This window comes from Chiloscyllium punctatum, chromosome 47 (genome assembly GCF_047496795.1).
Source record: "Chiloscyllium punctatum isolate Juve2018m chromosome 47, sChiPun1.3, whole genome shotgun sequence".
In the NCBI taxonomy this organism is placed as follows: domain Eukaryota; kingdom Metazoa; phylum Chordata; class Chondrichthyes; order Orectolobiformes; family Hemiscylliidae; genus Chiloscyllium; species Chiloscyllium punctatum.
The window spans coordinates 34655201-34672211 of NC_092785.1; the positions used below are offsets into that span (position 1 = coordinate 34655201).

Below are 17011 nucleotides of genomic sequence, written 5' to 3' on the forward strand. Positions count from 1 at the left end.
ACACGATGGGGTAATTTAGCATGGCCAATCCACCCTAACCTACACATCCCTGAACACTATGGGTAATTTAGCATGGCCAATCCACCCTAACCTACACATCCCTGAACACTATGGGTAATTTAGCATGGCCAATCCACCCTAACCTGCACATCCCTGAACACTATGGGGTAATTTAGCATGGCCAATCCACCCTAACCTACACATCCCTGAACACTATGGGGTAATTTAGCATGGCCAATCCACCCTAACCTACACATCCCTGAACACTATGGGGTAATTTAGCATGGCCAATCCACCCTAACCTACACATCCCTGAACACTATGGGGTAATTTAGCATGGCCAATCCACCCTAACCTGCACATCTTTGGACTGTGGAAGGAAACCGGAGCACCCGGAGGAAACCCACGCAGACGTGGGGAGAATGTTCAAAGTCCACACAGTCAGTCGCCCCCGAGGCTGGGATTGGTCCCGAGTCCCTGACGCCGTGAGGCAGCGGTGCTGACCACTGAGGCACCGTCCCACCCATTATGTTCTTATGTTGTTCATCATGGATTTTTCCAAACGTCTTTTGAAGTGTTGTCACTATATCCACATCATTCCAGACATGAATCACTTCCCAGTGTCAAAAAAATATCGCTTCTCATTCAACTATTTTTTTGAAGCTGCCTATTTTCAGTCGGGCCTCGCTTACTCTGTGTCGGCCAATGAGCTGATTTCTTTCAGCAAACGAATGTGGGGCGGATGATGTCAAATGGCTGCTGTCCCCTTGCCCACCTCCATTGTGAAGGAAGCGGCCATCTTAGCTCCAAAAGCACTGCGCTCGCAACAAGATGGCTGCCAGGCAATTCTTTTATTTACAGCGGTAAGCTATTACTGCGGCAGCCTTCGATAAGGTCGAACACCAGCCCAAGTCACGCTCAGTCCGGAGTACTGAGTTAATTTCCAATTTGGGCCTACTGAGAGATCTCTCAAAAAGCCAGAAGAAGCCTTTGTCCGAATCCTTTAATTGAACATGTTCAAAAAAAAATCACACAACGCCAGGATTTAGTCCGACAGGTTTATTTGGAAGTGCTAGTGAGCAAACCTCCATCCAGAACCTCAACCCGAGCTACGAACCTTCTCAAATAAACCTCATGATTTGGCCTTCTGCTCCTACAACCATCCGACGAAGGAGCGTCGCTCCGAAAGCTAGTGTACTTCCAAATAAACCCGTTGGACCGTCACCTGGTGTTGTGGGATTTGTCACTCTGTCCACCCCCCACCCCCCCCCTCAGTCCAACACCGGCACCTTCACATTGTGGCTTCATCTTAGAAACACGATGGGGCCTTGCCAAAGCTGCCTGTGTCGGCGGTTCCGACGCAGTTGATTTCCGTTGGCCCTTTCCCCAAACTGTCCACGGAAACCCGCAGCCGCGCGGTTAAAACCCCAGAGCAGACCATTACCTCTCCACTAGGGAGGCCTTGCGTTTCGTGTTAAGGTTCGCCTTTCTGCCTGCGCTGCAGAGGTGCAGAACGAAGCCGCTGTGGAGCTGTGAGGACTTGTTCTCTGATTCGGTTTGATGTGTTGTCGTTTCCCCACCCCCCCCTTCTCCGTACCTACAGACAGCGAAAATGTTGTGCGACAGATCAAGCAAACGGGGAGCTGCAGATCGCAAGGCCCAGGGCCAAATATACAAGGTTACCTCTGCACAGAAGGTGCACCATCAAGGTTATTTGAAGCGAGAGAGGTCCAATCGGCGGTCGAGCGATGGCAGGGAAGAAGCTGTTCTTGAATCTGTTAGGGTGTGTGTGTTCACGCCTGGCGGAGGTGTTTGGAAGAGGGTATTCCTCGGGGATTGGGAGCAGTCCAACTCAATCCACTGACATTTGATGACATAATTCTTCAGAAACTGATTTGGAACTGATCGAATGACACATCGTGACCGTTGGACCAGCAAGCACGCACGACATGCTTTACAGAGCGCATTCACCTTGATCCCATCCTGGCTGTGTACAATATCTGTGTTTTCCGTCCCTCCCACAGGAATGTTGTGTGCTCCTCTCAGTATCTTCTTACGAAGTCCACCCCAACCGTCCGTTCCTCATCAGTAAGCCTGGAGGAACGCTTCCACTTCCCCATCAGAAGGCAGTGAACATAAGAGTTAGTAAGTTTGCAGATGAGACCAAAATCGGAGGTGTAGTGGACAGTGAAGAGGGTTACCTCAGATTACAACAGGATCTGGACCAGATGGGCCAATGGGCTGAGAAGTGGCAGATGGAGTTTAATTCAGATAAATGTGAGGGGCTGCATTTTGGGAAAGCAAATCTTAGCAGGACTTATACACTTAATGGTAAGGTCCTAGGGAATGTTGCTGAACAAAGAGACCTTGGAATGCAGGTTCATAGCTCCTTGAAAGTGGAGTCCCAGGTAGATAGGATAGTGAAGGAGGTGTTTGGTATGCTTTCCTTTATTGGTCAGAGTATTGAGTACAGGAGTTGGGAGGTCATGTTGCGGCCTGTACAGGACATTGGTTAGGCCACTGTTGGAATATCGCGCGCAATTCTGGTCTCCTTCCTATCGGAAAGATGTTGTGAAACTTGAAAGGGGTTCGGAAAAGATTTACAAGGATGTTGCCAGGGTTGGAGGGTTTGAGCTACAGGGAGAGGCTGAACAGGCTGGGACTGTTTTCCCTGGAGCGTCAGAGGCTGAGGGGTGACACACACAAACCAGTCAAAGATATAAGCACACACACATAATAAACACAGACACTCACACACACACACACAGATATACGGTAATTTGTATTTCAATCACACAAAAACCTCTTCCACTCTCTTTTATTTAAAGCAAGAAAAACTTCAATAAATACAATCTCCAAAAAGTGCAGCTATTCCTCAGTACTGACCCTCCGACAGTGCGGGACTCCCTCAGTACTGACCCTCCGACAGTGCGGCCCTCCCTCAGTACTGACCCTCCCACAGTGCGGGGCTCCCTCAGTACTGACCCTCCCACAGTGCGGCCCTCCCTCAGTACTGACCCTCCGACAGTGCGGCGCTCCCTCAGTACTGACCCTCCGACAGTGCGGGACTCCCTCAGTACTGACCCTCCGACAGTGCGGCCCTCCCTCAGGACTGACCCTCCGACAGTGCGGCCCTCCCTCAGTACTGACCCTCCGACAGTGCGGCCCTCCCTCAGTACTGACCCTCCGACAGTGCGGCACTCCCTCAGTACTGACCCTCCGACAGTGCGGGGCTCCCTCAGTACTGACCCTCCCACAGTGCGGCCCTCCCTCAGTACTGACCCTTCGACAGTGCGGCGCTCCCTCAGTACTGACCCTCCGACAGTGCGGCACTCCCTCAGTACTGACCCTCCGACAGTGCGGCCCTCCCTCAGTACTGACCCTCCGACAGTGCGGCACTCCCTCAGTACTGACCCTCCCACAGTGCGGGGCTCCCTCAGTACTGACCCTCCCACAGTGCGGCCCTCCCTCAGTACTGACCCTCCGACAGTGCGGCGCTCCCTCAGTACTGACCCACCTACAGTGCGGCGCTCCCTCAGTACAGACCCTCCGACGGTGCGGCACTCCCTCAGTACTGACCCTCCGACAGTGCGGCACTCCCTCAGTACTGACCCTCCCAAAGTGCGGCACTCCCTCAGCACTGACCCTCCGACAGTGCGGCCCTCCCTCAGTACTGACCCTCCGACAGTGCGGCACTCCCTCAGTACTGACCCTCCGACTGTGCGGCACTCCCTCAGTACTGACCCTCCAACAGTGCGGCCCTCCCTCAGTACTGACCCTCCGACAGTGCGGCATTCCCTCAGTACTGACCCTCCGACAGTGCGGCCCTCCCTCAGTACTGACCCTCCGACAGTGCGGCACTCCCTCAGTACTGACCCTCCGACAGTGCGGCACTCCCTCAGTACTGACCCTCCCAAAGTGCGGCACTCCCTCAGCACTCACCCTCCGACAGTGCGGCCCTCCCTCAGTACTGACCCTCCGAGAGTGCGGCACTCCCTCAGTACTGACCCTCCGACTGTGCGGCACTCCCTCAGTACTGACCCTTCGACAGTGCGGCGCTCCCTCAGTACTGACCCTCCCACAGTGCGGCCCTCCCTCAGTACTGACCCTCCGACAGTGCGGCATTCCCTCAGTACTGACCCTCCGACAGTGCGGCCCTCCCTCAGTACTGACCCTCCGACAGTGCGGCACTCCCTCAGTACTGACCCTCCGACAGTGCGGCACTCCCTCAGTACTGACCCTCCGACAGTGCGGCATTCCCTCAGTACTGACCCTCCGACAGTGCGGCCCTCCCTCAGTACTGACCCTCCGAGAGTGCGGCACTCCCTCAGTACTGACCCTCCGACTGTGCGGCACTCCCTCAGTACTGACCCTTCGACAGTGCGGCCCTCCCTCAGTACTGACCCTCCGACAGTGCGGCATTCCCTCAGTACTGACCCTCCGACAGTGCGGCCCTACCTCAGTACTGACCCTCCGACAGTGCGGCACTCCCTCAGTACTGACCCTCCTACAGTGCGGCACTCCCTCAGTACTGACCCTCCGACAGTGCGGCATTCCCTCAGTACTGACCTTCCGACAGTGCGGCCCTACCTCAGTACTGACCCTCCGACAGTGCGGCACTCCCTCAGTACTGACCCTCCTACAGTGCGGCACTCCCTCAGTACTGACCCTCCGACAGTGCGGCCCTCCCTCAGTACTGACCCTCCCACAGTGCGGCACTCCCTCAGCACTGACCCTCCGACAGTGCGGCCCTCCCTCAGTACTGACCCTCCGACAGTGCGGCCCTCCCTCAGCACTGACCCTCCGACAGTGCGGCCCTCCCTCAGTACTGACCCTCCGACAGTGCGGCACTCCCTCAGTACTGACCCTCCGACAGTGCGGCACTCCCTCAGTACTGACCCTCCGACAGTGCGGCACTCCCTCAGTACTGACCTTCCGACAGTGCGGCACTCCCTCAGTACTGACCCTCCCACAGTGCGGCCCTCCCTCAGTACTGACCCTCCGACAGTGCGGCCCACCCTCAGTACTGACCCTCCGACAGTGCGGCACTCCCTCAGTACTGACCCTCCCACAGTGCGGCACTCCCTCAGCACTGACCCTCCGACAGTGCGGCACTCCCTCAGTACTGACCCTCCGACAGTGCGGCCCTCCCACCGTACTGACCCTCCGACAGTGCGGCCCTCCCACCGTACTGACCCTCCGACAGTGCGGCACTCCCTCAGTAGTGACCCTCCAACAGTGCGGCGCTCCCTCAGTACTGACCCTCCGACAGTGCGGGGATCCCTCAGTACTGACCCTCCCACAGTGCGGCACTCCCTCAGTACTGACCCTCCCATAGTGCGGCCCTCCCTCAGTACTGACCCTCAGACAGTGCGACACTCCCTCAGTACTGACCCTCCCATAGTGCGGCCCTCCCTCAGTACTGACCCTCCGACAGTACGGCCCTCCCTCAGTACTGACCCTCCGACAGTGCGGGGCTCCCTCAGTAGTGACCCTCCAACAGTGCGGCACTCCCCCAGTACTGACCCTCCGACAGTGCGGCACTCCCTCAGTACTGACCCTCTGACAGTACGGCCCTCCAACCGTACTGACCCTCCGACAGTGCGGCACTCCCTCAGTAGTGACCCTCCAACAGTGCGGCACTCCCTCAGTACTGACCCTCCGACAGTGCGGCACTCCCTCAGTACTAACCCTCTGACAGTGCGGCGCTCCCTCAGTACTGACCCTCCGACAGTGCGGGGCTCCCTCAGTACTGACCCTCCGACAGTGCGGCCCTCCCTCAGTACTGACCCTCCGACAGTGCGGCACTCCCTCAGTACTGACCTTCAGACAGTGCGGCCCTCCCTCAGTACTGACCCTCCGACAGTGCGGCCCTCCCTCAGTACTGACCCTCCGACAGTGCGGCACTCCCTCAGTACTGACCTTCAGACAGTGCGGCACTCCCTCAGTACTGACCCTCTGATATATGGATCTGTTGTGATTATGTAGAGTGGGAGTGAATGGGAAGGGGGTGTGGGACCATTGGGATTGTGTGCGGTGGGAGTGAATGGGAAGGGGTTTGGGACCATTGGGATTGTGTGCAGTGGGAGTGAATGGGAAAGGGTTTGGGACCATTGGGATTGTGTGCAGTGGGAGTGAATGGGAAGGGGTTTGGGACCATTGGGATTGTGTAGAGTGGGAGTGAATGGGAAGAGGTTTGGGACCATTGGGATTGTGTGCAGTGGGAGTGAATGGGAAGGGGATTTGGGACCATTGGGATTGTGTGCAGTGGGAGTGACTGGGAAGGGGTTTGGGACCTTTGGGATTGTGTGAGTATGAGTGAATGGGAACGGGGATGGGACCATTGGGATTGTGTGCGGTGGGAGTGAATGGGAAGGGGGTGTAGGACCATTGGGATTGTGTGAGTGTGAGTGAATGGGAAGGGGATTTGGGACCATTGGGATTGTGTGCGGTGGGAGAGAATGGGAAGGGGGTGTGGGACCATTGGGATTGTGTGCAGTGGGAGTGAATGGGAAGGGGATTTGGGACCATTGGGATTGTGTGCGGTGGGAGTGAATGGGAAGGGGATTTGGGACCATTGGGATTGTGTGCAGTGGGAGTGAATGGGAAGGGGTGTGGGACCATTGGGATTGTGTGAGTGGGAGTGAATGGAAAGGGGGTGTGGGACCATTGGGATTGTGTGCAGTGGGAGTGAATGGGAAGGGGTTTGGGACCATTGGGATTGTGTGCGGTGGGAGTGAATGGGAAGGGGGTGTGGGACCATTGGGATTGTGTGCGGTGGGAGTGAATGGGAAGGGGTTTGGGACCATTGGGATTGTGTGCGGTGGGAGTGAATGGGAAGGGGATTTGGGTCCATTGGGATTGTGTGCAGTGGGAGTGAATGGGAAGGGGTTTGGGACCATTGGGATTGTGTGCGGTGGGAGTGAATGGGAAAGGGTTTGGGTCCATTGGGATTGTGTGCGGTGGGAGTGAATGGGAAGGGGTTTGGGACCTTTGGGATTGTGTGCGGTGGGAGTGAATGGGAAGGGGTTTGCGTACATTGGGATTGTGTGCAGTGGGAGTGAATGGGAAGGGGTTTGGGACCATTGGGATTGTGTGCGGTGCGAGTGAATGGGAAGGGGTTTGGGACCAGTGGGATTGTGTAGAGTGGGAGTGAATGGGAAGGGGTTTGGGACCATTGGGATTGTGTGCGGTGGGAGTGAATGGTAAGGGGTTTGGGACCAATGGGATTGTGTGCAGTGGGAGTGAATGGGAAGGGGTTTGGGTCCATTGGGATTGTGTGCAGTGGGAGTGAATGGGAAGGGGTTTGGGTCCATTGGGATTGTGTGCGGTGGGAGTGAATGGGAAGGGGTTTGGCTCCATTGGGATTGTGTGCGGTGGGAGTGAATGGGAAGGGGGTGTGGGACCATTGGGATTGTGTGCGGTGGGAGTGAATGGGAAGGGGTTTGGGTCCATTGGGATTGTGTGCAGTGGGAGTGAATGGGAAGGGGTTTGGGACCATTAGGATTGTGTGCAGTGGGAGTGAATGGGAAGGGGTTTGGGTCCATTGGGATTGTGTGCGGTGGGAGTGAATGGGAAGGGGTTTGGGACAATTGGGATTGTGTGCGGTGGGAGTGAATGGGAAGGGGTTTGGGACCATTGGGATTGTGTGCGGTGGGAGTGAATGGGAAGGGGTTTGGGACCATTGGGATTGTGTGCAGTGGGAGTGAATGGGAAGGGGTTTGGGTCCATTGGGATTGTGTAGAGTGGGAGTGAATGGGAAGGGGTTTGGGACCATTGGGATTGTGTGCGGTGGGAGTGAATGGGAAGGGGTTTGGGACCATTGGGATTGTGTGCGGTGGGAGTGAATGGGAAGGGGTTTGGGACCATTGGGATTGTGTGCGGTGGGAGTGAATGGGAAGGGGTTTGGGACCATTGGGATTGTGTGCAGTGGGAGTGAATGGGAAGGGGTTTGGGACCATTGGGATTGTGTGCAGTGGGAGTGAATGGGAAGGGGTTTGGGACCATTGGGATTGTGTAGAGTGGGAGTGAATGGGAAGAGGTTTGGGACCATTGGGATTGTGTAGGGTGGGAGTGAATGGGAAGGGGTTTGGGTCCATTGGGATTGTGTGCAGTGGGAGTGAATGGGAAGGGGTTTGGGTACATTGGGATTGTGTGCGGTGGGAGTGAATGGGAAGGGGTTTTGGACCATTGGGATTGTGTGTGGTGGGAGTGAATGGGAAGGGGTTTGGGACCATTGGGATTGTGTAGAGTGGGAGTGAATGGGAAGGGGTTTGGGACCATTGGGATTGTGTGCGGTGGGAGTGAATGGGAAAGGGTTTGGGTCCATTGGGATTGTGTGCAGTGGGAGTGAATGGGAAGGGGTTTGAGTCCATTGGGATTGTGTGCGGTGGGAGTGAATGGGAAGGGGTTTGGGACCATTGGGATTGTGTGCAGTGGGAGTGAATGGGAATGGGTTTGGGACCATTGGGATTGTGTAGAGTGGGAGTGAATGAGAAAGGGTTTGGGACCATTGGGATTGTGTGCGGTGGGAGTGAATGGGAAGGGGTTTGGGTCCATTGGGATTGTGTGCAGTGGGAGTGAATGGGAAGGGGGTTTGGTTCCATTGGGATTGTGTGCGGTGGGAGTGAATGGGAAGGGGTTTGGGTCCATTGAGATTGTGTGCGGTGGGAGTGAATGGGAAGGGGTTTGGGTCCATTGAGATTGTGTGCGGTGGGAGTGAATGGGAAGGGGTTTGGGACCATTAGGATTGTGTGCAGTGGGAGTGAATGGGAAGGGGTTTGGGACCATTGGGATTGTGTGCGGTTGGAGTGAATGGGAAGGGGTTTGGGTCCATTGGGATTGTGTGCGGTGGGAGTGAATGGGAAGGGGGTTTGGGACCATTGGGATTGTGTGCAGTGGGAGTGAATGAGAAGGGGTTTGGGTCCATTGAGGTTGTGTGCGGTGGGAGTGAATGGGAAGGGGTTTGGGTCCATTGGGATTGTGTGCGGTGGGAGTGAATGGGAAGGGGTTTGGGACCATTGGGATTGTGTGCAGTGGGAGTGAATGGGAAGGGGTTTGGGACCATTGGGATATTGTAGAGTGGGAGTGAATGGGAAGGGGTTTGGGACAATTGGGATTGTGTGCAGTGGGAGTGAATGGGAAGGGGTTTGGGTCCATTGGGATTGTGTGCGGTGGGAGTGAATGGGAAGGGGTTTGGGTCCATTGGGATTGTGTGCAGTGGGAGTGAATGGGAAGGGGTTTGGGTCCATTGGGATTGTGTAGAGTGTGATTGAACGGGAAGGGGTTTGGGTCCATTGGGATTGTGTGCAGTGGGAGTGAATGGGAAGGGGTTTGGGTCCATTGGGATTGTGTAGAGTGATCGTTAGCAGTTTTCCTGACTTGAATTGCAACATCTGCACTGTTGGCGATAGTTTAATTGTATCTCGCGGCCTCAAGGAATGAGCTGTTGGCAGTAATGTAATCTTTCCTTATCTATATATAATTGGGGCAGATCTGGTTGCTGCACAGAGTTTCAGGTTCCACCTCTGGCTCATGGCTGGGATAATTCTATCTCCCCCAGCCTGTATCGAGTGACGTCGCATCAGCCAATTTGCAGTGGGAATGGACTTATGGAAGGACTTCTGCGCTCCCCTCAGCTTGTCTCCCTCACCCACTGTCTCGTCTGACAGTGCTGAGCACAGGAATGGTTTGATTCCCTGATCTCATCCCTCAGCGCCTTCCTTTCCCCTCCTCCTGCACTGAACACGATCTCTAGTCCATATCTGGGCCTGTGTGTGGAGGTGTGATACACATTCCCCTCTCTCTCTCTCTGTCTCCCTCTCCTTCTCTCTCCCCGGTCTCCCCCTCTCTGTCTCTCCTCCCCGTCTCTCTCTCTTCCTCCTTCTCTCTCTCTCTCCCTTTCTCTGTCTACCTTCCCCCCCCTCCCCCTTTCTCACGATCTCCCCTGCTCTCTCCCTCGCACCCTCCCTCTCTCTCTCACTCTACCTCCCCTCTTTCACACCTCTCTCCCTCTCTCACGATCCCTCTCTTTCACTCCTCTCTGAACCTCCCTTTTACTTCTCTCTCACCCAGTCTCTCTCACTCCCTCCCTCCTTTTTGCTTTCTCTCTCCCACCTGTTTTCCTCCCTCTCTCACTCCTTCCCCCACTCCCTCTCCTTCTTCTCCCCCATCCCCATCTCTGTCTCTCTCTCTCTCTCTCTTTCCCCCCATTCCTGGTCTCTCTCTCTCTCTCTTTCCCCCACTCCTGCTCTCTCTCTCTTTCCCCCACTCCTGCTCTCTCTCTCTTTCCCCCCACTCCTGGTCTCTCTCTCTCTCTCTTTCCCCCACTCCTGCTCTCTCTCTCTTTCCCCCACTCCTGCTCTCTCTCTCTTTCCCCCCACTCCTGGTCTCTCTCTCTCTCTCTTTCCCCCACTCCTGCTCTCTCTCTCTTTCCCCCACTCCTGCTCTCTCTCTCTTTCCCCCCACTCCTGGTCTCTCTCTCTCTCTCTTTCCCCCACTCCTGCTCTCTCTCTCTTTCCCCCCACTCCTGCTCTCTCTCTCTCTCTCTCTTTCCCCCACTCCTGCTCTCTCTCTCTTTCCCCCCACTCCTGCTCTCTCTCTCTTTCCCCCACTCCTGTTCTCTCTCTCTCTTTCCCCCACTCCTGCTCTCTCTCTCTCTTTCCCCACTCCTGCTCTCTCTCTCTTTCCCCCACTCCTGCTCTCTCTCTCTCTTTCCCCACTCCTGCTCTCTCTCTCTTTCCCCCACTCCTGTTCTCTCTCCCCCCCACCCCCCTCCCCGGCCCTCCACAGTCAGGCTCTCTCCCTCTCTCTCCCCCCCCCACCCCCCCCCCCCTCCCTGGCCCTCCACAGTCAGGCTCTCTCTCTCTGTACCTGTGTGATGTTACATGTTAATCTCCAGCACTTTGCTGTGACCCTGTAGAAACAGCAGCATCAACAGAAACTGAAACCCTGCCCCGAAAATACACCAGGGCAGAATTACACCCTTCCAGGGGGATCAGCAAGCAGCCCTGCAGTCTGCTAGTAATCGTCCCAAACACTTCCCAACTGCTGACAGCTTCATCTCTCTATCTCTCTATCTAATTATCTGTCTGGCTGGCTGTCTACGTAACTATCTATCTATCACAGTCTTTCTATCTCTATCGATCTATCTGTCTTTCTATCTATCTATCTGTCTATCTATCTATCTCTATCTATCTACTTATGGATGTATCCATCCATTCACCTCTCTATCTCTCCATGGAGTGACCACTTAAACTCTCTCTCTCTCTGTATCCCTCTCTCTCTTTAATCTCCCTGCATTTCTCTCTCTCTCTCTCACTCTGTATCCCTCTCTCTCTTTAATCTCCCTGCGTTTCTCTCTCTCTCCCTCACTCTCTATCCCTCTCTCTCTTTAATCTCCCCGCATTTCTCTCTCTCTCTGCCTTCCCCCCCACGCCCCCCTCCCCGATCTATCTCTCGGTGCATCTCTCTCTCCCTTCGTCCATCGACCCCTCCCCCGCTGTCGCACCCGCCGATCGGATTGGCACCTCCAACCCTGGCCCTTCGGCCCTCTCCCGCTGACGCTCCCACCACCCTCCCCCCAACATTTCCCGTCTGGTGACCTCCCCCCCCCCCTCCCACACCCCACTGCCCGCGTCGGCTCGCTTTCCCCTCTGCCTCCACCATGGGGGCTGGTTGGCGTAAATCTGGCTACGCCCCCCCCCCCCTTGCTCTGCTTGTGCCCCTTGTTGCTCGCTGTCCCACGGGGAGGAGGGGAATTGGGGAAGGGGTGTGAGCCAACGCGGCCACGTTCGGCCCTCCCTCCCCCCCACCCCCCGATCCCCGTCTCTGCTTGCCTCACTGCTTTCTAAGAATAGAGCAGCCATCGAGACGGGGTCCAGTATTCCTTAATATGGGTGTGTAATCCTGCCGGACTCCTCTGAGTGTCGCGGGCGGGCGTGGGCGGGAGAGGCTGGAGCTGCCCGACATAGCTCTTCATCTTTGCCAACGTCGCAGCTCACAAGTTTTCCTCTGCCAGCCCTCCGTCCTTCTCTCTCTCTCTCGTCGTTCCTCCTCCTCCCCCCCCTTCTCTCTCTCTCTCGCCTCGGGATACAGCGCTCCTTCCTTGGGTAGCTGCTTTGGAAAGCCACCGGCCCCCCCTCTCTCTCTCTCTCCGTTTCATCAACCCTCCGAGATGTGGCACGTCTGGCTGCTGCTGGTGGCCCTGGCACTGGCACCTTCGAGGGCAGAAGAAGGCATCGACATCCCGGAGTACGACGGGGTGGACCGGGTCATCCACCTCTCGCCCAAGAACTACAAGCCGGTGCTGAAGAAGTTCGACGTCCTGTGCCTGTACTACCACGAGGCCATCGAAGACGACAAGGTGGCCCAGAAGCAGTTCGAGTGGGAGGAGCTGACGCTGGAGGTGGGTGACAGTTCACCCCCCCCCCCCCCCCCCCCTCCACCCCACGGCGCCCACGCTCTCCCGGACAACGGGGTTTGGAGGGGGAGGGAGCGAGGGTTGGCGGGAGCCGAGGGTCTCCAGTCTCGGTGTGTTTCGGAAGCAGCTGCCCCCCTCCCTCCGGTGGGATTGGGGGGGGGTGGGGGTAGAGAGGGGCAGAGGCGTTTCGGGTGGTCTCGGAGCCCGGAGAGGGGAGGGTGGGTCACGGAGGGGGGTGGGGTGTACGGTGTGAGGGTGTAGGGTGAGGGGGTTAGCTGTGCATGTGTGTCTACGTGCTGGGGTGTGTCTGTGTGTCTGAGGGGGTGTGTGTGTCTGAGAGGGCGTGTGTCTGAGTGTGTGTGTGAGTGTGTGTGAGTGTGTGTGTATGTATCTGAGTGTGTGTGTGTGAGTGTGTGTGTGAGTGTGTGTGAGTATGTGTGAGTCTGTGTGTGTGAATGTGTGTGTATGTGTCTGTGTGTGTGTGTGTGTGTGTGTGTGAGTGAGTGTGCGTGAGTCTGTGTGTGTGAATGTGTGTGAGTGAGTGTGTGTGTGAGTGTGTGTATCTGGGTTTGTGTGTGTGAGTGAGTGTGTATGAGTGTGTGTGAGTGTGTGTGCGAGTGAGTGTGTGTGTGAGTGTGTGTGTCTGAGTGAGTGTGTGTGTGAGTATGTGTGTCTGAGTATGTGTGTGTGAGTATGTGTGTCTGAGTGTGTGTGTGTGAGTGTGTGTGTGAGTGTGTGTGCGAGTCAGTGTGTGTGAGTGTGTGTGTGAGTGAGTGTGCAGGTGAATGTGTGTCACAATGTTGATGTGTGTCTGTGTGTGTATGCGTGTGTGTGTAGGAGTGTGTGTGTATCTGTAGATGTGTTTGTATCTGTAGGTGTGCATTAGGGTTGTGCGTGTATCTGGAGGTGTGTGCGTTAGGGGGGTGTGTAACTGTAGGTGTGCGTGTTGGTGTGTGTGTATCTGTAGGTGTGTGCGTTGGTGTGTGTGTATATCTGTAGGTGTGCATTAGGTGTGTGTGTGTGTATCGGTAGGTGTGTGTGTTAGGTGTATGTGCGTCTCTGTACGTGTGTGTTAGGTATGTGTGTGTATCTGTAGGTGTGCGCGTTGGTGTGTGTGTGTATCTGTACGTGTGTGTTAGATATGTTTGTGTATCTGTAGGTGTGCGCGTTGGTGTGTGTGTGTATCTGTACGTGTGTGTTAGGTATGTGTGTGTCTGTAGGTGTGCACGTTGGTGTGTGTGTATCTGTAGGTGTGTGCGTTGGTGTGTGTGTATATCTGTAGGTGTGCGTTAGGTGTGTGTGTGTATCTGTAGGCGTGCGTTAGGTGTGTGTGTGTATCTGTACGTGTGTGTGTTAGGTGTGTCTGTGTGTATCTGTAGGTGTGCGCATTGGTGTGTGTGTTTGTCTGTAGGTGTGTGTGTTAGGTGTATGTGTGTCTGTAGGTGTGTGTGTTAGGTGTATGTGTATCTGTACGTGTGTGCGTTAGGTGTATGTGTGTCTGTAGGTGTGTGTGTTAGGTGTATGTGTATCTGTACGTGTGTGCGTTAGGTGTATGTGTGTCTGTAGGTGTGTGTGTTAGGTGTATGTGTATCTGTACGTGTGTGCGTTAGGTGTATGTGTGTCTGTAGGTGTGTGTGTTAGGTGTATGTGTATCTGTACGTGTGTGCGTTAGGTGTATGTGTGTCTGTAGGTGTGTGTGTTAGGTGTATGTGTATCTGTACGTGTGTGCGTTAGGTGTATGTGTGTCTGTAGGTGTGTGTTAGGTGTGGTTGGAACTGTTTGTTTCTGGAGGATAATTGGCATACCATTCTGTTCGTGGGACTATCATCGTCTCTGTGTGTCTGTAGGCATGTCTATCTATAGGGGTATAAATCGGTAGGTGTGTGTGTCTGTAGGTATGTCTATCTATAGGGGCATAAATCTGTAGGTGTGTGTGTCTGTAGGCATGTCTATCTATAGGGGCATAAATCTGTAGGTGTGTGTGTCTGTAGGCATGTCTATCTATAGGGGTATAAATCTGTAGGTGTGTGTGTCTGTAGGCATGTCTATCTATAGGGGTATAAATCTGTAGGTGTGTGTGCCTGTAGGCATGTCTATCTATAGGGGCATAAATCTGTAGGTGTGTGTGTTTGTAGGCATGTCTATCTATAGGGGTATAAATCTGTAGGTGTGTGTGTCTGTAGGCATGTCTATCTATAGGGGTATAAATCTGTAGGTGTGTGTGTCTGTAGGCGTGTCTATCTATAGGGTATAAATCTGTAGGTGTGCGTGTCTGTAGGTATGTCTATCTATAGGGGTATAAATCTGTAGGTGTGTGTGTCTGTAGGTGCGAATGTCTATATGATTGTAAATCTGTAGGTACGTGTGCATGTGTCAGTAGGTATGTATATCTATAAGGATATATATGTGAAGGTGTGTGTGTTCGGAGGTGTGCATATCTGGAGGATTCTATAGGTGTGTGTGTTAGTAGATGTATATATCTATAGGGATATAAATCTGTTGGTGTGTGTCTGTCAGTGTATAATCTAAAAGATTATAAATCTGTAGGTGTGTGCATTAGTAGGCATATATATCTATAGGATTATAAATCTGTATGTGTGTGTATTAGTGGGAGTGCATATCTATTGGATTATCAGTCTGGAGGTGTGTGTGTTAGTAGGTGTCTATATCTATTGGGTTATAAATCTTTAGGTGTATGTGTGTCGGTAGGTGTGTATATACCTCAAGGGTTATGATTCTGTAGGTGTGTGTGTGTGTGTGTGTGTGTGTGTGAGGGAGGGAGGGAGACGGGGAGTGTGTGTGTGTGTGTGTGTGAGGGAGGGAGATGGGGAGTGTGTGTGTGTGTGTGTGAGAGGGAGGGAGGGAGACGGGGAGTGTGTGTGTGTGTGTGAGGGAGGGAGATGGGGAGTGTGTGTGTGTGTGTGTGAGAGGGAGGGAGGGAGACGGGGAGTGTGTGTGTGTGTGTGAGGGAGGGAGGGAGACGGGGAGTGTGTGTGTGTGTGAGGGAGGGAGGGAGGGAGACGGGGAGTGTGTGTGTGTGTGTGTGTGTGTGTGTGAGGGAGGGAGATGGGGAGTGTGTGTGTGTGTGTGAGAGGGAGGGAGATGGGGAGTGTGTGTGTGTGTGTGAGAGGGAGGGAGGGAGACGGGGAGTGTGTGTGTGTGTGTGTGAGGGAGGGAGACGGGGAGTGTGTGTGTGTGAGAGGGAGGGAGACGGGGAGTGTGTGTGTGTGAGGGAGGGAGACGGGGAGTGTGTGTGTGTGTGAGGGAGGGAGACGGGGAGTGTGTGTGTGTGTGTGAGGGAGGGAGACGGGGAGTGTGTGTGTGTGTGTGTGTGTGTGAGGGAGGGAGGGAGACGGGGAGTGTGTGTGTGTGTGTGTGTGTGTGAGGGAGGGAGACGGGGAGTGTGTGTGTGTGTGTGTGAGGGAGGGAGGGAGATGGGGAGTGTGTGTGTAAGAGAGGGAGGGAGATGGGGAGTGTGTGTGTGTGTGAGGGAGGGAGACGGGGAGTGTGTGTGTGTGTGTGAGGGAGGGTGACGGGGAGTGTGTGTGTGTGTGTGTGTGAGGGAGGGAGATGGGGAGTGTGTGTGTGTGTGTGTGTGAGGGAGGGAGACGGGGAGTGTGTGTGTGTGTGTGTGAGGGAGGGAGATGGGGAGTGTGTGTGTGTGAGAGGGAGGGAGGGAGACGGGGAGTGTGTGTGTGTGTGTGAGGGAGGGAGACGGGGAGTGTGTGTGTGTGTGTGAGGGAGGGAGGGAGACGGGGAGTGTGTGTGTGTGTGTGTGTGAGGGAGGGAGACGGGGAGTGTGTGTGTGTGTGAGAGGGAGGGAGGGAGACGGGGAGTGTGTGTGTGTGTGTGTGTGAGGGAGGGAGACGGGGAGTGTGTGTGTGTGTGTGTGAGAGAGGGAGACGGGGAGTGTGTGTGTGTGTGTGAGGGAGGGAGGGAGACGGGGAGTGTGTGTGTGTGTGTGTGTGAGGGAGGGAGACGGGGAGTGTGTGTGTGTGTGTGAGGGAGGGAGACGGGGAGTGTGTGTGTGTGTGTGAGGGAGGGAGGGAGACGGGGAGTGTGTGTGTGTGTGTGTGTGAGGGAGGGAGACGGGGAGTGTGTGTGTGTGTGTGAGAGGGAGGGAGGGAGACGGGGAGTGTGTGTGTGTGTGTGAGGGAGGGAGACGGGGAGTGTGTGTGTGTGTGTGAGGGAGGGAGGGAGACGGGGAGTGTGTGTGTGTGTGTGTGTGAGGGAGGGAGACGGGGAGTGTGTGTGTGTGTGTGAGGGAGGGAGACGGGGAGTGTGTGTGTGTGTGTGAGGGAGGGAGGGAGACGGGGAGTGTGTGTGTGTGTGTGTGAGAGGGAGGGAGACGGGGAGTGTGTGTGTGTGTGTGAGGGAGGGAGACGGGGAGTGTGTATGTGTCGGTAGGTGCGGTAGGGTTCAGGTTAAGATTAGAGTAATGTTTAGGTGTAAATTTGAGGTGAAGTTTAAGAATGGAACAGAACAGCAGACGATTGGGCTGTTTGACCCACAGATCCTGTGCTGAGCATGATTCCAAATAAAACGATTCCCTTTGTCCCTATCCACCCCACGCCATCCCTCGTATATTCA

At 55.0% G+C, this 17011-nt stretch overlaps 1 protein-coding gene across 1 annotated transcript in view; it reads left to right on the forward strand.

Annotated features, from left to right (window-relative positions):
- The first annotated feature begins 11929 nt into the window (after positions 1-11929).
- The window catches only part of LOC140468579 (calsequestrin-1-like), a 348864-nt gene continuing 343782 nt past the window's right edge, over positions 11930-17011 (forward strand). The window contains exon 1 of the mRNA XM_072564668.1: positions 11930-12406. Coding sequence (XP_072420769.1) covers positions 12176-12406 — 231 coding nt within the window. The 5' untranslated portion in view covers positions 11930-12175. The remainder of the gene's footprint in view (positions 12407-17011) is intronic.